The 25,485-nt window shown below is 36.1% G+C and overlaps 1 protein-coding gene and 1 long non-coding RNA gene across 7 annotated transcripts in view; one reads left to right on the plus strand and one right to left on the minus strand.

The window, feature by feature from the left end:
• LOC143303448 (uncharacterized) overlaps positions 1 to 25,485 on the minus strand; it is a 37,316-nt gene that overhangs the window by 11,613 nt on the left and 218 nt on the right. The window lies entirely within an intron of this gene.
• On the plus strand, positions 131 to 24,172 carry LOC117160859 (transmembrane protein 114). 5 transcript variants are annotated; one of them, XM_033341902.2, is made up of 7 exons: positions 11,272 to 11,421; positions 17,416 to 17,633; positions 18,049 to 18,703; positions 18,975 to 19,218; positions 21,157 to 21,231; positions 21,487 to 21,624; positions 21,880 to 24,172. In XM_033341902.2, the coding sequence occupies exons 3-7, from the start codon at positions 18,671 to 18,673 to the stop codon at positions 22,128 to 22,130; spliced, it is 741 nt and encodes a 246-aa protein (XP_033197793.1). In that variant the 5' UTR covers positions 11,272 to 11,421; positions 17,416 to 17,633; positions 18,049 to 18,670; the 3' UTR covers positions 22,131 to 24,172. The 5 variants fall into 5 exon arrangements, 3 of the variants coding, with proteins under 3 accessions (XP_033197796.1, XP_033197793.1, XP_033197794.1); XM_033341905.2 differs by lacking the exons at positions 11,272 to 11,421; positions 17,416 to 17,633 and adding an exon at positions 3,832 to 4,014; XM_033341903.2 differs by lacking the exon at positions 17,416 to 17,633 and having other exon boundaries at positions 11,276 to 11,421.

A 25,485-nucleotide genomic window follows, 5' to 3' on the forward strand; every position in this document is an offset into this window, starting at 1 on the left:
ATGCTATTTATTTTCACCTTGGCCCATATTGCTGGTAATCATATAAGTTCAGATGATGACAAGTTTAATTATTAATAGTTTCTGTTGTCATCTCGAATAAAGGAAGATGATGTCAAGGAAATAATTGACAGATGTTAAAAACTTTTACGTCTTAATTTAACAAGTTTAACTTTTTGCTATTTCAAGCTTCTTCGCTCGTGACCTTCGATTAATTTTCCATAATTATTAGCAAACACCTTCATAGTATAAAATGCTGAACTGAGGGTTGTTAATTAGTATAATTTGTCGCTGCTATTGAGCTGTTTGAAAGAGTACAATTGTAGTGAATATATCATAACTGCGGGAAATAATGCATCGTCAAGGATAACTTATACGTTTCTAGGCTATGGTCAATAAAATTTGCAATAGGCGGGCAAATTATCAATAAATGGAAGATGTTGTAAGAGTTAATTAAGTACGTCACCGGTCTACTATCTGCGAACGAAATTCGCTAATGAAAAAATCCTATCTTATTAAAATAATTCTCACTTAATCAGCAAATATCATTTAAACGAGAAAGATTTCCTTCCTTCTTTCCATTAATTTGTTTTTTAATTGTTTGAAATTGTTGTTTAATTAAACATACAAGGAACGGTGCAAATGAACATTGCATAAAGTACTAATGAAATTAATACTAAAATACTTTTCTCCATTTGTATGAATTAATCAAATCGACAACGACATATTTGTAATAGTGCATAAAAGCATTTGATAAGTATCGTGCCATTAAACGAATTTGTTTTATATATAGTACGAACGTCGTTTATGTACGCTATTGCTGCACTTAAGATAAATGAAATTTTGCGCGAAGGGTTAAGAGGTATAAAGGTGCCTCTTTCAGTCGATTGTAACTCTTCTTCTGCGTTTGTAGCTTTGTAGATGTCTTACCTCTGCGTACTTGATCTATGAGAATTAAAGAATCGTTAAATGACAAATAAAAAATTATATCTAAGAAGTTTCATTCTGCGAGTGGCGTCGTTCCAAGACGTAGCCTTCTTACCATTGACAAATTGTAAGTATACGACTTTTTTATTTCTCTAACAACATTAACTTTAATAATTATATCTTTTTAGGACTTCCTTTGTCTCAATTCATGGAATTGAGAAAATCACTATGATGCTACCAGTATATCTACTAATGCTTCAACAGATAAATTATTTAAATCATTTGTCAAGCGTCGAACAAACTATTATAGATGTTCTTCGAAGAATCAAATTTTCGGATGTTCAACTCGTCGTTCAAAATCCTTACGGAAACAATCTCGGAATAATCAACGAGATCTATAAAATTGTGGCTCAAACTATACCAACGAGTTACATTTCGGTGAACGACTCGGATCCTTTGGAACTGTCATCCTCTCAGGTATCTCAAGCAACGCTGATTTTATACATTTACATCGCAAAAACTTCACCGAATTTCGAACAAACGGAAAATATCACACGCGCGATCGTGTCCAAGAATCGACCAAAAATTCTGTTGATAACTATGATGGAGGAAGCAGATTGCAACTTTGAACCGCTTCTGAAGCAAACGTGGCACAATCATTGGATTGACATAGAGATTTTAGAGTTGTCGAAATTAAATAGACACACAATCGCTGCGAAAGTTCATCGGTATAACCCATTTACGAACGTCTACGATCAACGGCCTTATGTTTCGGGTATAGAATTGTTTTCCAATAAAGTGGACAATCTTTATGGTTACCCGATAAGAATAGGCATGCTGAAACGTGCAGGCTATTTATGGTACACGAAAAATTCACAGGGATACCCTGTAATGTATAGAGGCCCGGACGTAAAAGTTATAAAAACACTTGCTCGGATTATGAACTTCACTATCGCAGTATATCCCAGTGAAAACGTATTCGCTGATATAGTCGATGAAAAAATTGACATGATTATTCCGACGTTGTCGCTTTTCGCGGACGCTAATGCTGTAAAATGTGATTTCACTTTACCTTTTAGCTTCGAGAGTTGGTGTCCAGTAGTGCCGGTTAAATACAAATCCAATCATATCGAGATACGCGGTTTAATCGGAATCGCCACAAATTTCTGTGTTCTCCTTATATTCTGGGGATTATCGGTCGTATTGAAATTTCAATCGGACCTGTGGCAACCATTGAAAATCTTCGGTCTGTTGATAGCTACCTCCATCTCATCGAGGCCAAAGAAGACGACGGAAAGAATTATATTCTTTCTCATTGTACTCGCTTCGTCGATGTATTCGGCGAATCTGTTCATTGATCTGACCAACATAAGCATGAAAGAGCACAACGTGATAGATTATAACAGTTACAAGGAGTTGGACGACGCTGGATTGACTCCCGTTATTTTGGATGGTCTCTTCAACGTAACTTTCCTCAACGAAGACGAATCTTTTTCTCGGTTAAAGAGAAAAGCGATCCAGATGGATAATGCAGAGAGTTGCGTGAATTATTTGGAGCAACACAATAATATTACTTGCTTCCTAGAGACGAGAAATGTAAATATGATGATTTATTCGCATGCGCGCGAAGGTAAAAAGGTCCTGAAAAACTGCGAAAAATTGTGTTACGCGAAACCACCGAGTGCGTACTTTTTGAAAAAACATTCGCCGTATAAAGATCAATTTGTAAAGACCATAATACGTTTGGATGCAGCAGGTATTCGCATGAAATGGTTAAACGATTACATTGGTAAATTTCGCCCAAGAAAGACTCACATCATGGAAATTAATAGTTCGTACATATCGCCTCTCGTGTGGAATCTGGCTTACATCACATGCAGTGGATTCTTAATGTCGCTTTTAGCATTTTTTGGTGAAATTATAATACACTATCTCCGCCGTGACAAGGGGACGAAAAGATTTTTGAACAGATCGTGAAGTTACACGTATTCGAGACTGTGCGTAGTTGAAATATAAATAGTGGTTTGGAATTCACGTGACTAGAAATACAAGAATTTTTCTTGGAAAAGGATGGCCGAACTTTTCCATCAAACTCGTTAGCTTTCTCGAACTGTTTATCCTTATTAACTCACGTTGAGCATTTGTTGAACACAAATCTTTGCTTAGTAATATTTAAACAATCTAATATTAGGATCAACTTAATGATCCTGTACTTCAAACTGTGTCTTGAAATGCCAACTTATTTTCAGCATGTTTGACCGCGTTGCGTTGCTGTAAGTTTCGTCTATGAAACTGAATAATCCTAACGATTTAAGTAACAAATATCGATAATCTTACCATTAAAGGCATTTTAAAAAATATATCTTATAACGAACGCGATAAATATTCACCTAATAAAGTCACGTCTGTACGTGTAAAATAGGTAAACGTTCAAAATCAATATCCATAACCATTTAGATACTATTAATAACCAACAATATCCTATGCAACACATTTTCTCATATGAAATAAAGAACAATTATGATTTCGCCGTCGATAAACCTGACGATGAAGCGTTTGCACGAGTTTTTCGCACTTTTTGATCTTTCAAGGAAACGCACCTACTTAAGAGAAGCAGACAGAGAGAGAGAGAGAGAGAGAGAGAGAGAGAGAGAGAGTGAGAGAAGGGTCGCAATTTTAGACGTACGATAAATTCTGCAGTTCCATGAAAACCAAATAAATGCATCTGAAAATGCAGTCGGCCGTGAACGCTATACAAACGGAGGGTTGAATATGGCACTCTCTTTTCCTAGAGTCTCTCCGTCGCATATTTTCCCTTCTAGCCCTTGGTTCGTCAGTTTCCCCACGTTCCATTTCCTGTCGCTACCCCCACTGGGAGTTCCGCTCACCGCTGCGAAGCCACGCAGCAAGTAGTCGGTGTACGACCAGTGTCGGGCCAACCGGCAACGTGTGTAGGTGGTACGTTTACCCTCGCGGTTTATTTCGAACTCGTTCGAGTTCCACGAGACGAAACCGGATAACTTGCCAGTAGAAGGAATTCTGCGTCGTCTCGGGCATCGAAACACATCGCCAGACGCAAGAAAGATCGAGGTAAAGTCGGCAGTAGAGCTGGAAGTCCGAATCGTGGTACACGGACACGTGTCGACGAGGTGCCTCGTTGAACAGTCACCCACGCTTTCCTTCCACGCTTATTGTTTCTCTTACGCCATGCCGCATGAATCTTGATTTTTTTCGTTCTCCGCGTCTCGTAATCTCCGCTTTTTACGCCACGACAACTACGACGCGGCCGATTGACTTTATTTTTGATGTTGCCCACCTCGCGGACACCGATCCGTGGCTAAACGTGTGGCTGCCGCGAAATTTCATGTCGGTTCACGTGTCGATCGTTTGTGTTACGAGGTTTGTTTAATCGGAAACGTGCATGGAGAGGAGATTTGTTGGAACACGATTTCAACAGAAACGTAATACCAGCACCACTGCTACAGTATACAGTACTTATCCCGTTTTAAACCATGCAGTATGCAATTTTAAACCATCTACGTTATTGTTTTTATAGTAGTAATTATATATTATTTTTATAAAACATTTTCACATGTCCTTATACGTGGATTGTAGTTGTTTATGCATATTCATAATTTTATAATTATTATGCTAATGCTGTAACGAGTACTTTATTTTGAATATTTTATACGCTTCTCTATATCATGTATATTCTGTATATTTTTATACAGTTTAAATTTCTCTGAAATGCATAAACAACCGCAGTCTTCTTTTGTTATTTGCTTGTTATCAAACGTAGAAGGAATTATGGAATATTGTTTTCTTTCAATTGTATAATGCTATGTTTAAACTAATTTAAAGTAACGAAAGAAGGTTTGAGTTTAAGAAAAATTTTATAGCGACAGTAACTCAGCAGGTCTTATACAATAGTATCTTCTGGACTAGAAGCTTTTTATGTCCAAAGGTACTGTCATAATGAAAAAATAGAAGTCTGCTTTGCAGAAATTTCATTAAAATTTTGTTGGCCGTCACGAAATAAGTGTTTTGGTACTTCCTAAAATTACTCTGTCAACGTCGAGTACTTAAAATGTTACCTTTTTGTCACGCGGGAATTTTATTATTCCAGAGTACATATTTTGTTTGCGAGGGTTAACGTCGTCGATCTTTGCGAGGTGGATGCCTTCTCGTTCTATTTACAACTTGGTTTCACACCGCGATTCTTAAAATTCGACGAAATTTTGCGGATACATTGTTTCTGTTTATGTTGTTATTGTTCAGCTTTAAGTAATTCACGACCAGGGAGCATCGATTGGAACATTGGATATACATAAAGAAGTTTATATGTACTTAGAATTCAAACTATTCTCTCGATATTGCAAACAACGATATTCCAATCGTTTGAGTTTCGATAATCACGCTCGTACGTGGAAATCTTTCCACGAAACTTTTTACTTCTTATCACGTGATAAACGGCAGTTTCGCATGTTACGACTAGCTTTCGTAACTTGCAAACTGACTGCGGGTTGAGTTTGGAATTTTCACCCTAACGTAGCTGTGGAGTGTGGGTTCGATATTCGACTGCCCTCGGCTTCCACCCTCTGGCTAAATTTCCTTTATGCATCTTGCGAACCCCTACTTCGATCCATACACTGAACCACACATAGAACCACTGAACTTTTCCCTCGAGCTGTTGAAATCAAAACTAGAGATTTGGCTTCGGAGAGTCGCTGTATCTCGTTTTTATTTGCATTTTACAAATTATTTACTTTACTTAAAATCTATGGAACGATTTGCTGTAATTTAAAAAGAAGAAAGATCATATTTATTTCTATGTGTATAATTTATGAATGGATCCAGATGTATATCGCGATACTGTATGGTAGTTGAATATCAGGCTTCTTTCCACTTTTGTAAATACGAGACATAGATTCTATTCCCGCGGTGAATCCATTAAAAAGTAATACGATAATAATCACGGTATATGTATAACACATAAATTCTTCTCACAGTGGTTGAGATCGATAATAATCATAGTGGAACGGTATTGACACGCTTTTATTCACTCGGCCAGGACTCGTATGAATTTCTCGAACAAATAAAGTGCCATTGAAACGCGTAGTACTAACGTCGATGACTTTCCTGACAACAGGCTTTGTAATGCACCTTGAACTTTTCATTCTATACGCCACCCTAATTAACTTCTGCTCTGGCGCAACGAAATCTTTATAACGGCATTCTCGTCGAGGATTTGAGGATTAATGCAGGAAATGCTGATTCTCGCGTCCTAATACTAGGTGGAAATTGCTCGTAACTTTGTTTACCAATCAGTAGGCTAATGGCAATTAGTATGAAGCGATTGCGTTATTCGATATTGCATTTCTCTTGATTTTCCTTTGATCACGGGCAACAGCAGAAGCTTTTACCACGTTTAAAATCATAACGTGTTAGAGGAACAGTAATTTTATATGTCAGGTGTCAATTTAATTTCTTTTCCGGGCACGTGTATTATTGAAACCTAAAATAATTTACATTTCTAGATCAAAGATCAAATTTCTTTACAAAACGATCGTAAAACTTTTTAAACGTGGAATACATCACATTTTCTACTTATTTTTCTTTTACGTTTTATCGATTTATACTATTTTCACTGTATCGCTTCGATCGTAATTATACGTAAATATGTATAGTATTAAGCGTGTTCTCTTTACTCTTTGTCCTCCGTTCTTCAAACAGTTCAAGAAGACGGCAGAAGTTATAATCAGTTTTAAACAGTAATTGTGCCCTACAGTTAGTGCCATCCACAGTAACAACATTCAGGCTACTATTTTTTACATTACTAAAATCCCATTTTACTTTTACAACACAGAACGTCATTAACGTTTTTATTACCCGCCTTACTTTCTGTCGTATTCCCTGAAGCACAAAGATTTATTTCTTCTCTGTGTCATATAAAAATCTTTACAACTTTTACAAATCTATACAAATCTTTACGTCTGTCGCGAGATTCTTTTGCAGGCAACGATAGTAAGATGGTTTTTACTGCTTATAGCAAGGATTTGTCACGGGTCACCGAATGTATTTTGTTCGACGGTTTATGTTCACACGCGAAGATGAAAACTGGCGATAAATCAGTTACAGCTACTAGACGTTCTATGTGGAAATATTCGCAGTTTAGGTGTCACGGTTGAAAGCACAAGTGAGCTTCGTTGCTTATCCACCATCCGAAGGATTCGTAAAGGTTTTACTTTTTCGTTACGTTACTTCGAATATCTCTTGAACAAGCGGTTAACAAAAGTGGCGAAATATAAATAAAATAAAAAAATCACTATCGATAGGTATAATATAAATTTTGAATCTATAACAAAAGTAGTGGAAGATTCAGCACAGTTGAAATTGGGAAAATGCTTTGAAATTTTTCTCCGGTTTTAATTAATAATGAGTGATAATGAGGATATGTTTATCAATTTCACCCAAGAGAGTGTATCGTATTTGTTATCGTCAAGTTAACGAATATATGAGTGTACAGAGAGTCCTGTGAAAATTGGCTGCGCTTCAACAGCATCAATTATTTCTTCTGCGCTTGCAATATTCGGCGACGAGGCGTAACGCTTTATTTGGTTCGGTAACAGAGCCTCTAGTCCGATTTTAGATCAGAACCATTACTAAACGTTATCAAATGATAAATGTGATTATCTTTATGAATCATTTGTTTAGGAATATTTTTGTCACCGGTTCGTAGCGAATTTTGGCAGACGGTATGTTCCTTTGAACACGCCCGTCCATGCCCAAAATTTTCACGTATTTTACCCGTTTGAACTTTACGCACGTTATTAGTAATTTATTTATGGTTATCATAAATCACAGAGAGACATTGTCAATATCCTCGAAAGTAAAGATGGATGATCTTATTTCGATGAAATTGATATTGATATTTCGGTGAAAAGTTTTCGTAATCGAAGAAACCGCTCTCGGTCAATAATGATGTAATTTGTTATCGTTTCTCGAATTATTAACTGCGATGTAAAAATTCCAAGCTGTTTTCATTTTTAAAGATCGGATGAATACGCACACGTCTTACGATGTTTGCAAATCCCGCTGAAGTTATCTCGTGTTTCTTTCTGTACCGATATTTCGCTACTGTCAGCTAGCATCTCTGATGTACTTGCCAAATTATACTGATTTATTAATTTTATCGGAAGATATGTTACGGTATAACGCCGTGTAGAAATTTTGGATTAGTTATTTAACACAGTTAGCAAAGCTTGACAAAGATAGTATGCCTATCTATCATTTTCATATCCGTGAAAAATACCACGCTTCCATGTGTTACTGGTCTGCTAAATTTTTTAAAAATATCCCAAGCTAATCATAATACTACGTGACTAACATTTCTTCTTTTCTGTTCTATATTATGAAGCTGTTACATAAGCACATTAAAGCGCGAGACAGAAGGAGGTCTAAACGACCAAGTAGCAAAAGAGCGTATTAAGACCACCGTTAACAATCCTTCTGCATGTTTAATCCCTGCCTGATAATATCGTTCGCGTTAACGGAATTACCGTTCTCTCTATTAGCTTTACCTCTGTCATCCCATTATCCTATTCATATGTTCATTTATTAGCGCGGTTGGCGATTTTCAATACTATCTCTTCTCAAGAGGCGGAACATATAAAATATATTACCGCCGGCAATTTTTCTATTCGACACGATTGTGGTTCCGCATAGTTAGCAAACAGCAATTAAGAAAATTGCCGAGCGTGCTCTTAATCCCGGGAAAACTCCTCTTATCTTCGTTACATGGCCATTTGAATAAAAAGGATCCAGCCTTTCCTTTGATGGAAATCCTCGTTTCTTACCCTAATCACGTTGTAAATCCTTACGGTCATCTCAAGACACCGCTACTCTGAATTTTCTCACGTATTCTCGTGCCAACCAGCGAAGTCGGGAAACGTCTGTGTTTACTCGAAGATAGCTCCCCAGCTTTTGACCATTGTATTTATACCGTCCAACCAAAACAGACGGACTGCATACATCAGCCTTTAAAACACAGCAGTTTGAAAAACAAAAGGAGAGAACAGATTGTAAGGAGTCTGGTCAATGTTACTGGAATTACAAATTAATTCGATACAATGAACCGAATCGACGAAAGAAACGAAAAATAGCAACAGAGAAAGCTGGAACTATCGTGATACATAGAAGAAGCGAATTAGCTTTGAACTGTGGATTCTTTCCGTTCGTATTTATCGACCGACATGTGACCGTTTTTCTTTCTCATAGATAATATACGACTGCAACAGTTTGCGCGTGGAAATGAGAAACATTTAGACTTTAGACAACCGGAGTATGTTTGTACTTCGTCCGTGTTTCAAATGATTCAAAGCTGTATGGAAATTTTAAAAGCTTTGAAATTCTACGCGTGGGATTTATTTCGTAGCAATCGGATTCCATCGCTGAGAAATATATTATTCGAAAAAAGTTGTTATTTCATAGAAACGAGACAGAATAAAGCGACAAAAGTCCGTCGTGAAAAGTAACTTCGTTCCTTTTTCAGTCCAGTTTAATTCCGGTTGGCCGTATAAAAATTTTCATTTTTCCGAAGCTATGCAGTGCGAGCGTGTTATTAAGAAGCCACAGAAGGATGAAAAGTTGGCAAAAATACTTCCAGTCTATAGTATATATATTCTGGATAATAACAAAATTATTTTATCGTCGGTGTTACTTAAAGAAAGATCGCGAGTGATAAGAGCCGCGAGTTTAATCAACAAAAACGTGCTGCGTGCCACGCAATTGTCGTAGGTCGTCGAGAAATTATTTAAAAATATAACTACTGCCAGGGACCTATTTCTGGCGAAGACTGGCTGGCCGATCGTTCCGAGTTCGAGGCTCGTTCGTCGCGTCGCGTCGGGTTGGGCTGAGTATACGCACGCGATCTGCACTGACACGTGTCGACGTTCTACTCGGTGTCAATCGCCTATTAACGTTACCCTGTCTTCTCAATTTACCGGGGAGTTACGTGGATCGATTTGTCAGATATGTGAGAGATACCTGTCACGCGCAAATTGATCGATTCGTTTCAGGAGTTTTATTTCAAACGCTCGGTCGGAGTTCTTAGATCTCATACCCTAGACGGTATCGGTGTTTATCTGTGAAATTAATCGAAAGCTTCTGTCGGTTTCGGTTAATTAATCAGAATTACCTAACATGTTTAGGATTTCGGGAAACTGTAATTAATATATTTGGTAATTTCCGACGTGTTTCCAACACCGTGTCTCGCGCAGCACGCGATGCGTTAGTAATTAGTGTTAATCGCATTTAGCGATCCGAGAGGGATTCCACCAAGGGAGTTGGCAGCTTGCTGACATGTGTAAATACGCAATTGAGTATTATCCTTGATTCGCTGAAATTTCCAACGATTAGACATCAACGTAATTACTGATAAAATCTCTACATGTCCAAAAGGAATAAATATTGAACGAGCACGATGAGGATAATTACGAAACTTCGATTTATAATTATAACGTAGAAAGTTTTGAAGTTCATCGTGACGCCTCCGGCGTAAGATTATTATTCTTCTTGCTAATTTTACTTCTTGTCAACAATCGTGCTTCTTAGCTTGTATGTTATTCCCGTATTTATTTTCCTTCGAAGTGTATGAAGTTGACTAAAATGATGTCATAACGTGGAAAGCAACTTTCCTGTCAGATCAACTACCTTGTATAAACCGATATACCGAACGAAATTGTATTTCATGTACTTTGAAAAATTCTTAGAACTCGGAGAAAAATTCCGTTGCTTATATGCATATAAATGCATGTATCAATATTTTTGTCGAAGTTTCGAAACCAACTTTACTGAAAAATCTCCTTGCAATTTCCTTACATGTTTACCATTTTGATTTACTTTATTTCTTGAGAATAAAATATCATAGTTTTTGCGCATTCTTCGATTAATTTATCAACATTGGAAGATCCAAAAGAGTACCAAAGAATGACAAATGTATTATTATTGATATTAAACCATCGCTGTTATTAATACCGAAATTATACATTTTCCTATTTACAAGACTTCGCACTTTCTAAAAGCTGAATAAGTCTCCCGGTATCTTTCGTTTCTGTTATCCTTGTGTCGCTTTTCTATCGGTTGATCCGCTTGAAACCGCATTGAAGCACGAATGATTGCTGACTACTCTGGCGGGTGTTGAGTTTTCTATTACAATGAATCGAGAATGTAGGCCAATAATAAATTGACGCGGACGTTTAGATCGATCGATAAGTACGATGCATTTAGAGAGCAACAATGACGTTCCTGTCAGGTAGTCATCGTGTTCGTTGATTTGAATTTGCTCATGAGCAAACAAACCCCTCAGATCTTTGGCTCTGATTCTATTCTAAGCAGACGTCCGTGTATTTCCGCTTGTCTTCGACGGTTCAGGGCGAGAATAGCATCGACGGAAATTTAGGAACGCTGTAACTTCGTGTTTCGCCGTTATATTCGACGGTAAGTCCCATAAACTCCTCTGCCATCCACAACGATCAATCATCGACGTAGTGGATGAGACGGAGAGAGAGAGAGAGAGAGAGAGAGAAAAAGGAAGAAAAGAGGGAAAAAAGGAGACGAGGACGCTACGATGACGATAAATCGACGAACATTTCGTTCGGGACGTCATTGTCTCAATGGCATTCGTTTCATCATTTTTATTTTGCTCCTTTAGCAAAAGCTGTCCTGTCCAGTAGCTTCTTTTTATCTTTTTAGTTTTCCGCTTTTGAAACGAAGATGAAAAAGAAATTGCTGCTTTTAAACGGCGGAATAATCGACCGTTTCACTTCCTTATTTCTCCCTTCTATAACTTATTGAAAAGGATTCCCTTTTCTTCAACATAACGGAGTCGTAAAATTGTTCGTTTTTAACAATTTGGCGAACAACGTGATTGTAAAAGTCATCTTTACAGCACGACATTAAGAAGCTCGTTTGAGAAAGATTTCACAACTGTAACAATAGACTCTGAATGTGGGCCAAATATTTTTTACGTCGATTCTTATAGTCATTGTTGTGCAAATTTTATTATTCTCGTTGTTCAAGGTACAGGCTTGAAGAAATAGATTTCCTCCACCTCCTTTTATTTATCTAATATTTCCTCGGAAACTCGAATACGTACCGATGGGAAACAGATTTACATATGTTTACGTACATCTATGTTTTATGTACTATTGAAGCAGAAAAAGTTGAAGAGAGAAACTCGACAGGTCGAGATAAAAAATCAGACAGCTGTAAAGACTGTTCGTGACAGTTTTATCACTCACTTTTAAGGTACTTTGCAGTAGATTAGATAACAGACTCGGAGCAATCGAATTTCTTTTTGAACTTGTAGAAATTTATGGCAGTGCACTTAATAAAAAACAGAAGAAACATTCAAATTTTCAAAACATCTATGAAAGATTGCGAATTAGTCATTTTAATGAGGCTGGTAATTGTAGTGTTAAGAAGTTCTACATCGATTTGGAGAGTATTTGGTCCGTTCCAGCGAATGAACAGGTGATCCATACATTTCGGACCATTAAAAGGCGGATAAATGTTAGAAAAGAACGGCGTAGGGCGGAAAAAAGGCGGCGATATTCAAAAATAGTCACTGTGGGTGTCGTGTCTACAGTCTGACAGATCGTTGCACGGTTCGCTTTGTCAGCATTTATAACTCCATGCGCAGTATGCGCAGCTGCAGCTGCGGTTAAATAAACCGGTGTGCAGCGTCGTGCTCTGCGGTTCTGCGCTTGTAAACGAATAAAACAATAGCAAGTGCATTGACGTCATCGTCGCAATGAAAAACGATGAACATCGATAACATCGAACGCTTGACTTTTATGTATCGTTAACACTTTGAGATGAAATGGTTCAGCCACGTGCACTCTGTAATCTTAGGTTGGACTCTGTCGGCACCGACCGTTTTTTAGTTTCGTACCGTTTGCCTCTGCGCAAGGAACTTTTTCACTTGGACAGCAACATCGTTCGTAAATTTCACGACGATTATGAATTTATGCCAACTTTAGTTTGTAGTTTATAATGGGATCTTTTTTCCAGCGTCGTCTCTATATCTGGTATGACGGATTCCCAACATAGCCCACTGAATGCTTTGGACGAGTTATCTCATTTACTTGACCGAAATTTTCATTATCGTTCGATTGAATGAATTCGATTATCAAGAGTGCGGATTCCCATCATTTGTACCAAAAAATATAGATACTGTAGAGATCTATAAATTCCTATTGGGAATCATTTCAATGGACTTGGGCAAATAGAATTTTACCGTAATTCATGCCAAACTTTGAACGTTCATTCAAGGAGTTAGGATAAAATTCAATCTGTGATACATTTTCTCTGGTGATGTAAAAGTGTCAGCAATGTTGTGAGAGGACCAAACGATGAAACTGGCATACCGAGGATGTTAGTAAAATTCGTATCATTGTAATATTACAAAATAAGTCAACGAAGTTGTTTGAACAAATTGCCACTGAAACCTACTTAACTTGTGTGATTTAATAGTGCACACCGCCAACAGTTTAAAGTTTTGCCACTTGCCACTTATTTCACAACTAAAAATTATACGATCAACTTGAAAGTTAAGTAGTAGTGCATATCGTCACTAAACTAGGACAAAGTGCATAACAAAATTAAGCACGTATGTAATATATAAGTCTATAAGATCCATAAGTAAATAATGCCATTACCCTATTCTTAACTCTAATAACAAGAATTTAAATCACTATTACTTTAGTTCGAATCTGGAATGAAAATTAAATGCCAATCTTCTTCGTCGTTACCCAATGGACTTGTAAATATGATTATACTTTTACGTGCGTATTTATTTTTTCATTTCCAGAAATATTCGTAATATTTCATTAGGTGCCTTGAAATATGCATTAGGAAAATGATGTAATCGTGCTATTTATACATGTTAGAAATTGTTGGCGACAAATTTTGACGAATAATGCCAAGTCTAATTATTTCACTAATTAATTTCTTGTTAATACTGTATAAATTACCGACCAGAAGTTTGAGACCACCGCGCGTTCCATAGAATCCGGAAGTTAAAAAAGAACTTCGCTCGAAATCCTGTTAGCTTATGCTTCGTTACACGTTTCCAACATTATAATTAACGTTCATCATATATTCGAATAAATTTATGAACAGCTTCGAAATATAATTTTTTGGGAATATCGTGAAAATTATAACTTTAATTTCCTGGTAGCTTCTCCTAGCGAATGTCAGTCAAGCTACAATCTTTTCCTCCGTTGCAAAATTAATGAACGGAACAGAGATTCTAATTTTGTACCGAAAACACAGCTTCTTGTTTCACGAGTGAAAACAACGCTGCCCAATGGAAATAAGGTTAATTCGTTCTAAAATTGTGCAGGAAAATCAAATTATTAGCAACGTTCGCGTAACGGAATTTTTTTCACGTGGAGGCAAAAAACGAAGTTCATTAATGCGCCATGAAAGTGAAAAAGGGAACGTGTTTCGTAAAAACTAGGCCAAATGCCGGTAATTCCTCAGCTCGATGGAACCTCCTATGACCCTGTCTTCGCTATATTATACCTGTACGATTTGCCGCAATGCCATTATTAATAAAATTATTTATCATTTTTATGAAACACCCGCCCTGAAAGCACAAAGGAATGTTTTGATGTTATTGAAATACTTTGCCCGGGAAATAAAATTACGTCAAATAGCTTCTCTTAAAAAAAAATTCAATTTCTGGGAAACATAGGATACGAACGTGTTCTAGGTTTTAAAAAGATCTGAAATAATTCTGCAAAGTTTATTCTCTGATCAGAGATGAAAAAGAAAAAAATATGCGGTTCTGTAGTTTCATATGTCACAAGTTAAACACGCTATACAATACAAAATCAGCAAAACAGCCTGTTTTTTCTTTCCTCCGCTTGGTTCATTTTGTAAGAGAGGTTTTAGGAAAAACTTCCTACAACATTTTTAAACAACAGGGGATATTGGTATATTGATATGATTACTTTGTAGTACGTGACTGTACATGATAATTTATGTCTACAGATAGATCACGAAGATCGTTTTTCACGATTTGCGAGTCTCATAAATTCGTGTCTGCATGTGTGCTATGATAAACACATCCATCGACAAATCGTAGGCTTTAAGATACTTTTGGCGATCGTTCGATTGCCAGTGGTAGTTTCTTTCGCGTGATATTCTGATCGTTTGATCGCTTGATATAAAACTGAAACACGATATGACAGTTGTAGCATTCATCGAGAATAATAATTCATTACTAAAATATGTTTGCGCGTTTATTATCTTTTTTTAAATGGATTTCTCAGTAGCCTTTTTCTCTATGATCTCGTACGAATTTAATCTTAATATTAATTACAACAAAGTCCCAGTTTTCTAAACACTGTTGTTGAAATATTGCTTTCGGCATACAAGTAGAATTTTCCTAGTAGTTGAGTAACATTTAATTTACGATTTCTATAAAAAGAAACATTTTTGTTCCATTTTACCTTACCATTAATGTGGTATATGAAACCTACCCGCGTATTCTTGACATCGATTAAATTTTTGCCCCTTTGCGCGCAGAAGGTTAAACCGCCTTTTATTGAAATACGACCAATTTCAGCAAAATGGATGTATTTTGTATCGGACGAGTCAGACTGTGGAACAAACATAATTAAAATTTTAATTAACAGCAAAAGGATTCTATACCGCGTGTATAATAATTGGAAGAAGTTCGGATAACAGATGTAAACCAATTTTCCTACAGATATCAATCACTATTAACAATATGTTGCTTCGTATAATCAATATTTACATTTCTATATATTTAATAATAACATTCATTGCCAAAGATTCCTAGAATGGATATTACCAGTATTTACTTATTCTTGTACGATGCGGGCCAACACTCTGCAGGAAAAACAGTCGCCACGTGCCAGTAACGCAATACGCACTTTGTTTGTGTTTACATATTCCTATCCTGGATTGTTTACTCTGCGTACTCTATGCCAAAAGTGCTACGAATTAATTGTTCGGGAAACTTTAATTAGTAAATAGTCTCATTGAAGCGTAGATTTCATCGAAGAGTACGAAACGATATAGAGTAAATTTTCGATTTACCGATGCCTGCCAGTCGATGTTGTCTTGCCAAAATGTTCCGTTTCTGGTAAACAACTCATGCGACTCATACCTAGTTTCTCAACTCCTGTATTATACCTGCGTTCGTCGTGTCTATTTTCTCTTTGTACGATTCACGCTCAACGAATATAGGCCGATTAACCAGAAAAATATAAAAAGAAATCCATAAATTGTCTACTTTATAATCTGTAAATTCTATTCACGATTTCTAGTTAGGACCGCCTCTTTTCTATTTTCGTTCTATATCGAATTATTCAAACATCACGTCGATAACTTTCATCTCTCGTGCATCTGACGAATTCGAAGGATTTTCTCTAGACAGTGTTCTCTGAATTAAGATTCCTGGATGAAGATGGTTCAATGATCGTGACAAAATCATTAGCATCTGCGCCAGTCACTGACGTAGTAGCTAGTATCTCGCTCTAGACCTTTCAGATCTATAAGCACGCGTTTGTAAATTTATTTTCGTAATAGCCTTCTCACATTTTCCATTTCATATCGGTGAAAACGATACAAGAAAAAATTTTCGCATTGTCAACGTCGTTGTCCGCGTCGATGAAGTATAAAAGGGCAAAATGATTGCACTCGAGGATCGATGTCTCCTTTTTCACAACAATTTTGAAAAATTATAAGCCGAACAGATGGAGGAATTACGTACATTCATCATGTCCGATTAATCCTGTTCTAGTTTATTTACATTTAGACTGGCGTATCGGATTACGATTGGGAAAAGATTATGATTAAAAATGTTTGGATTATGATTAATACAGTCATTCATAACTGCTCGGTTACTTTACGTTCAATCATAATAGCGGCGCGAGAGCTAACAAATGATTGGTTAGATTAACGAAGTTACTTTGTTGGAACAGGCACGATACAAAATTGTGGATTTCGTTGACAAAACAAATAAATTCACACGTGACTATACACGTTGTCTAGGATGATTGTTCACATTTCACGTTTTTTCCATTGAGATTATTCTTCCTAATCCCGTGTTCTCTGAGAACATGACAACAAAATTCTACACTTGGCATGGTGCATTATTTAATTTGGCTGCTTCAAGGAGTTGACGTGCTGTAACCTTGTAGTAAAGGCGAATAGAATGAAATTGATACGTTTCGGCAGAAAGTCCAGCTCTTGCCAAATTATTTCAGGCACGTAGTAGTATAATTTACTTATATATGTTTCTTCGTGTTTTTGCATTGTCGTTTTTCAAACCACAAACTCGTAGTTTCTTTGTCTGCATAGGAGCTACTGCGTTTTATTTCACTGTATATCAGAATATTACAAAGTTGATATCATTAATTTAATTGTAAGGAGTTCCATTCAATTATTATGCAGTCTGGTCCCTGAATGGCTCACATATCAAAGTTTGTGGCAATAAAACGGGTAAATAATTAAGATGGAAGATATGACAGTAGCTCACAAATTATTCCTGACTACGCCCAACTCTCAGCCATAAACCCTAAAGACACTTAAAGCCAAGGAATTTTAAAATTATACTGGCGTCCGAGCTACTCAACTTCGCTCAACTCAACACTAAAATATTACTATACAACGTAAGTTAAATAATCTTAAAAGCATCAGATAAAGAAGATGAATACAAGCTACGTTGTACAATACAAATTTGTTACCAAGTTAATGAATCTAAAATTCGTCCTTCTAATTTCCACTGTGTTTGTTCATTTCGTGTTTGGATAAACGTGTAATGTACATATTATGTTAAGGCATGTTTGATCAGTTTACAAAGTTAATAACCATATTAGTGTACAGAATAACGGTATACTAATCGCGACGAAGAGAGTCAAGTATCCGTGGAAATTTCAAATTCGTGCCAAATAATTGTAAGTGATTTGTGAAAAGATGGATACGTGATTGGAATTGACTGTCAAAGTACTCGAATGTTCTTTGTTATCGTATCGATTGTCTACGCAGCTTCTCTATCATGAATTTTTCTTTTCTCTACTTTTGCAGGTCTTGTCAAACAACATTTCACGAAACTGTGAAACTACGTGAATTCACAGTGATCGTAAGAAGAAACTTTCTTTCCGAAGAGTTCTAAAGAATTAAAATTATAATCGTCGAAATACAGAACAGAAGAAAAGAAATGGAAGCTACTGAGTGGAATATTACTGGGAAAAGTGACACAAATAATCGAAATGAATGCCTGAAAGAAATAACGAAGATGTTCGAGAATTAAAGAGAAGGAAAGCAAAGAAGTTGAAACCTTTCAGGAAGCTTCTCATTGATTCCTGTAAAAGTAAATCTCGAACCAATCAGAACAACTATGTAAATGAATTTCTAAAGATTTAATACAAATGTCACTGTAAATTTCACGTCTAATGAAATATCGACAATTTCTTTGTAAGAAAACAGATTCAGTAAATATTAAGAATATTCGGAAAACTGACAAGTACATAATTAGATATTAGTTTTATCAGAACTTTTCTGTGCCATCTGAAAACGTCAGCTCTGAATATATAATGAATGCAATATAGTAGCGCACTAAGCAAAGTGATTAAGTCGGATCACAAAGGAGAAGTAGACCGTTACGTCTGCCAAATAGGAACTCCAGGTATTCAAAGGATTGAACAAAATGGCGAGTCGAATGAAAGCGTTATACAATCAGGTACAATATCATACGTTTTTGCTTTTATTTCTGTCTCGTCTCATTTTATAATGAACCGTTTCATTTCAACTTCCGGTTCACTGCATGTGCGATAAAAGATTCTAACAGAACGGTTCCCTAAATTCTCTGTGCGAACGTAACAAAATTTTGAATGAAAATAAAATATTATAATTAGATATTTGTATATATTTATAAGTGTTTATTTTTACAAACTAAGGAAACGGGACCGAGATGAAATCTCTAGATATTTCGTGTGCGTTTTGTTGTACAGGTAATCTTCGAGAGGCGAATTCTTCTTGGTTGTACTGTTCTCGTTGGCCTGTCAGTGTGCATATGGTCGATTGCCATTGGAACCGATCACTGGTTCACAGTCGAAGCACCGGATGAAGGAGGTTTACCCCTTGGGGATCCAAGCAAAGGTAGACGATTAATCTACAAGCATATGGGTCTCTGGAGAGGTTGTGTGGAAGGGACCATGCCACAGTCAGAAAACTCCACCGAAATGATCCCCTACAGTAAGTGTATGGAATGTTTGAAAAATGTTATCGAATATTATCCTCCTGCCCCGTATTTTCTCGACACAACGTTGAAATTTGAAAGGACGACCCATTTCATTTTTATATTATTTTCATGTAATATTGGAAAGTTCGGTCTGCTGTGAAACGTGGAAAACTTAATAAAACGAAACTGCTGTTCAATCGGATAGCCATTTTTTATCGGTCACCTAAAGTGAGTTTAATGATTCAAAATTTACTGGAGAAACAGAGCCTTGTAACTGATTTACGTTTATGAAGTTTAACTTTGATCAAAGTCACGGTAAAAAGAAGTAAACCCAATACAGCCAAGTTATTCTCTTTGTAGTTGGCTCAAACAACTTTCGTCGTGCCTTCCCAATAATTAAACCAGCTATACGTAATTTAGATTCGGGCGAGCTCGTGACAGAAACGACAATACACTCCGTTGGAAACGACCACTGAGAAATTTTACATCTTCATCAAATTAATGGCAAAGAATTCCACACCTGTGGAACGAGGGATAAGAGACGTGCCACGATATGTTGGCTGTCCGAATGACGATGGCGTCGTTTCAAAAAAGGCGGGTTCGATAATCGATATACATAAAGAATAAATGCATTCTGAAACCTCGCTCGTTAGTTTCCCGTGCTTTAAATAGAAACAGTAGAATAAAATTGCATTAGTTGTAACACTATGTTAGGCAAACGACCTTCTGCAACATTGATAATTCATTTTCAACAAAGTATACGCATACATACGTTCTTTCAACGTTGAACGATCAGAGTTACTCTCTTTCGCCTACAGTTTCCATCATTTACACCACGTTAAACCAATACGCACCGTTGCCCAACAGACTTTGATTTATCACACTTCTGCTTAAAGAAGGCGGATATTCATCCACTATGTCATCCGGAGATTTACCATACCTCAATAAACCAAGCTCGATTATAAACCTCTCTTGGTACTTAATTTATACGTTTGCTCACACTTTGATGCACTAGTCTGATAAACTTTAAATAAAAATCTACGAGTACAGATTTCTCTTTTCTTTCACAATTGCAGCAACTCCTCTTATTATCGTAATGTTTTTAAAATACGCCGATTTAAATCAAATATCGTGGATAGAATTTTTGCTCTTCTCTCTTCGAATTTGTCGTTACAATATCGCAGATTCGAAGCAATTAGAGACCTGAAAAAGAAAGAGGAGTAATTCTCTAACCAAAGCAGTTAATTTCACTCCTTGTAGTTAATTATGGCTATGTCAGAATCCGCATCTGTAGCTGTACACTGACTTGTCATACGTCACGTCTACTGTTCCACACCTGTGCTTCATCATGCATATGCCAGAACTGAGTTAGATAACCGTAATATCATCATAAATTGTCCAAGGGTCGATCATTGCTCTCATCGTATCTTCATCTCTAACCTGTTTTCAGAATTTATCCTTGTACTAACACGAAACGACACTTCCCATATTTTTAGACGACACGTGTTCACTGAATTTTTATCGTTAAATCGTTTATGTAATTCGTAAATCTTTACGCGGAAATTCCTAATTATATTCGTTAAGGTGTGATGGATTCACGTTTCGTCGACCGTAGCTCGCGTAATCGAAGGATTAAATATCATGTGGTATAAATATTGATCACGGTCTCATTGTCTCTCCAGTTCCGTTTAAAGGCTGCGCGTAAAAATAACTCACCATGACGCGAGACACGAACGAGGCGTTCCAGGCAAAGAAAGATAACCAGGATGAGAAAATAGTAAATGGAAGCTGGGAGAGAAATGAAGATGGATAGGGTGATTACTGTAAACCAGGGATTTAACGCAAACTGATTCGTGCATCACGCTTGCAAACAACGGGCCGAAGTCTACATTAATCAAGCGGTAGTTTAACTTTTAATTTAATATCCAACATTTTCATCTTTTTTCTTTCAGAGGAGTGCAAGAATCAGGACATGTTCCCAACCGAGAAGCAGCTCAAGTTGAACCCAGGATTAAACACTGTAGTCAGTAAGTGAAACTAAATTACCAGCGTACTGTTCTCTCTTTTTTTAAATTCTTTTTCGAAGAATCATCCACTTGAAATACGCTTGCTCGAAATACACGGAGACATTTGTTTAAAAAATGCATTATCATTGTGGACCTTATACAAAATGAAACCTACATGTGCTTGACGTAATTGAAAGATAGACGATACTATTAATTATAAAAGAAATTTATGAAAGCATCGCCACACTTGAATTACTCTCAATTTATCACTTGCAGATTATTCGAGGACACAGGCATCGTTCGCGATAATCAGCCTATTCGTGATGATAATGGGCTTTTCTTTCTCGATCTACACGTTTCGTAATCCACGATATATGTTCAAACGATTGGCTGGTGGAATACATTTCATTAGTGGTAATTAACACAATTACTAGTTTAATTTAGTAACTGTCATGGATACAGATTTATTATTGGTTTATTGAATCACTGCATTTTTTGTTCTATCTCTCGCTCTATGTTTCGTTCTATTAACGCGAAGATCTCGTAAATTTCCGATCTAGCGTTTAATTTTTAGTAGCTCTACGTATAATAGATCTCAAAGCTGTGTGTTTTATTATCCTTGACTTACGACGTTTTAACGATCCAATCATCGTTTTTATTTCGTTTCAGCCGCTTGTAACATGGTGGTGATACAAGTGCTTCTGTCCTCGAACGAGTTCGAAAGCAAACATGTACACACGACATTTCCAAAGGATGCAACCAGGAGGTACGGCTTTTCTCTGATTCTGGCCTGGATAGTATTTCTCTGCAACCTGTTCGCGGGTTGTGCCTTTATAGTGTTCTCCAGGAAGCGAAAGAGGGACAAGGCACCGACGGAAGAAATTGCGATGGCTGACGAACCGACCATAATCGGTCGTTGATTCGTCTTCGATTATTTCCTAATAATTGATAAATTCGTCGTACGTTGTTGAAGACTGTCGCCTGTGCGAGAGGAAATTTGTGATTCATGGAGTGAATTCGATGAAAGTAAAAGACGCGAACGTACTACATATCGTGCGTAACTAAATCATGTGGAGACAATCGTTCAAAGATTGCTTGAAACAATAAGCGAACGATAGCAAGCTTGTAGCTGTAAGTGTCTTAAGAAAACGTTTTAAGAAAATGGATAAAGTGCTGAATGCATTTTGTGACGAAAAGAAGAAGAAATTGGATATCGGTGCATTTGTATGGTAATTTTAATTCTGATTATCTTTATGGTTAAATAACTAACTTTCGCATACATTTCTCTATCCAGTTCGGCAACACTGTTAACGTTATTGTTAAAAGACAGAACGTAAATGTACTTCGATATTCAATTTTCCATCTCCCCCAGGTGGTTGGATTAATCGATGCTATTGTATCGATACTCTAAGAGAAAAATATATTGAACATTTTGTAAACAGGATAGAAATAATTTATTGACAACAGATACTATTTTTCTATCATATCGGAATATGGAAGTTCAGAATACTGGGACCATTTAACAGAAATTGAAATATCCCTCGTCGAATATCTGCCAAAACGAGCGTAATAAATTTAACGTAAATAAAAATTTTAAAAGCAACTTGTTTGCAAGGCGTTGATATTAAAACTCGGCTCGAAGCAAAGCTTTCAATGAACGATTACATGCGTATTTGAATAAATGGTAACTGAGTACGAAAATAAGATATTATATACAACAATCAGATTCTGAGATAACCACCAAACTATTTATTTTTTTACACGAAAGTGTATATTTTTCTACCTTCTTCAACAATATACTCGTGAACTTTAAAGACTAGAGATATAGTAAACGAGAAAATATTTTGAATCTTCTCGACGTAATTTGCGATATGTATATGTAACAATGTTGAAAAGACAATATTTCTCTATAAATAGATATTCGATATTCTAGGTGAAACTCGGTGTCGAAATTATGCCCAAAGAAGAAGATAGATATTTAGAAATAGGAATGCCGAAACAATTAGTAGTTACCCATATTCTCTGTGCAATCTATCAAGTCTAGAAACTATTTTGGAATAACCTTATACCATAAGTGAAAGCTATTGTATTAATTAAACTCAGAGAACAACGTTCAATTATGAAACTTCACGAACCAGCAATTTTGGGGGAGTTAGAAATGGAATTATTTCGAGATACACGAGAATATTACAAGTTCTTGGATAGAATGGAATTATTGTTAGTTACGCGAATTAAAACAAGTTTAATTAGCAATTAACTAATTGCTAATAAGCGCGATATATTCGTATGTAATATACGTGTAATTTTGAAAATCTTGATATTTAACAGAAGGAAGAGTGTCGCTTATTTTTGCCAAGGTCCATAATTTTATTACGTGTCTAAAAAATAATTTATGTACTTAAAAAGCTTACGCTTAAGTTATTTAATTATTATTACATAACATTAGCTATTTAATTAAGGAATAATAATTAAATTATTTTTTATCGAAAGCAAGCAATTAAGATGCGTAAAAGACTTAAGGACCTGAGTAAAGTTACGATGGTTATTAGGTAAATTTACGATTCTAGTCATCAAAGATGCTACACCAATTGTACAATGACTAAGCGAATGAAATATTTGCACAAAAGTATGCTTAATATCAAGATATTCCGCTACTTCAAATGATTATTTATTAAGTATCATGATGCTAGTCGGTAGAGATTTAATATTCAATCGTACAACTTTTACATTAAGATTTATCTTAACACTCGTTAAGGGTACGTTAATCAAAGTTCAAAGACATGATTCTTCATGTAAAAGATTATAGAAGATTAATTCTATGTAAATAATATCACGCCCAATCTTTATCTCTCGATAAATTGAGAATGGTGCAAGTGAAATATTATCGAACTGTAAATTGTTTCTCTACTTACTTACTCGTACAAAGTGTTCGTGTTTCAAGTATAAATTTTTCGAAACGAGATATCTGCTTTTTGCACTATTCTTATTTTCAAGCGTTCGATTACAGGAAGTTTCAGCAACTTTCTGGGATCCTGAGAATCGCGATTTTTACGACGATAATTCCTCGTCATCTTATTCATGGCATAAATCCATACGCACATTTGAGAACTCGCGAGTAAGTATTACTTAAACGAGTCTTTTTACGTCTGCGTAAAAGGTGAATTTGCGCCATCGATATCACTTATATTATTATCTAAGATGTATCGCTCTTTGTGGTTGTTTGAATTTTAAGAATTTTATTGTCCTCCGTACAAAAGATTATGTAAATCAAAGTTCGCTAATTAAAATTCTGGTTCTGATTTCACAACAAATATACTAATTGTTCATCGTAACAATTCAAAAAGAACGTACAAATACATATATATACACATACATAGTGCCAGTATAACTCGAGAAATGAAATACGAATTATAGCAAATTAATGTAAAATAACGAGTACGTGATTTTACAATTTGTTTTAATTTACAAAACTAGCGCAGTCTCGTTATCGTTTAAAGTTCTTGTACAATTTGAAGAACAGATTGATTGCTCTATATAGATTAGCGAACATTGATTTTAGAATGAACTGCACAAAAGTGTCTGACTGAAAGTTCCTTCGCCTTTTGCTTGTTGAGTATAAGCAGCTGCCCACGCGTTCTGATAAAAGACATTTACTTTATACACGTGTACAAGACCATGAAAATAAATGTAATTGCTCTTTTCCACGATCGAAATAAAGGGTATTCACAAGTACGGTAAAATATCAATAATTATCGTTATAGAACGAGAAATGCTCTCACAGATGATTGACTCGTATTATTTGTTACGTAATTACTAATTGTGGCCACATATCATGATGCAATTAATAATTCTACATCAAATAATAATGATGGTTAATTTGCAATTGATTGTCCATGATTGGTCTATCAAACCGGAAGTCCAAACTGGATGTTCAAACCGGAAGTTGTTCTTTAATTTGATTCGAATTTCAATCGAATTAAAAACAAAAATCGAAAAGGGAGGATAAAGTGCCAACTTCAGTTGGTGTCGTATTCGTTGCGTCGAATCACATTGTTCGGATATTTTTAAATTTCTATTTGCTTCGCGATGTTCTCGAGGAAAATATGAAGATGTTTTTGCAATAACAGTAGTTTTGTCAAATCCATATACTAGTGATCTGGATTCAATATGATATTCTGCTAAGACTGATTGGTTGAAATGTTTTAATTTAACTCTGTCCTTATATCCTTTGTTTCTAAGTTTATCAACTTTCGTATTAAAATTAGATATACGATA

The sequence above is a fragment of the Bombus vancouverensis genome, chromosome 12 (genome assembly GCF_051014615.1).
Source record: "Bombus vancouverensis nearcticus chromosome 12, iyBomVanc1_principal, whole genome shotgun sequence".
Taxonomy (NCBI): domain Eukaryota; kingdom Metazoa; phylum Arthropoda; class Insecta; order Hymenoptera; family Apidae; genus Bombus; species Bombus vancouverensis.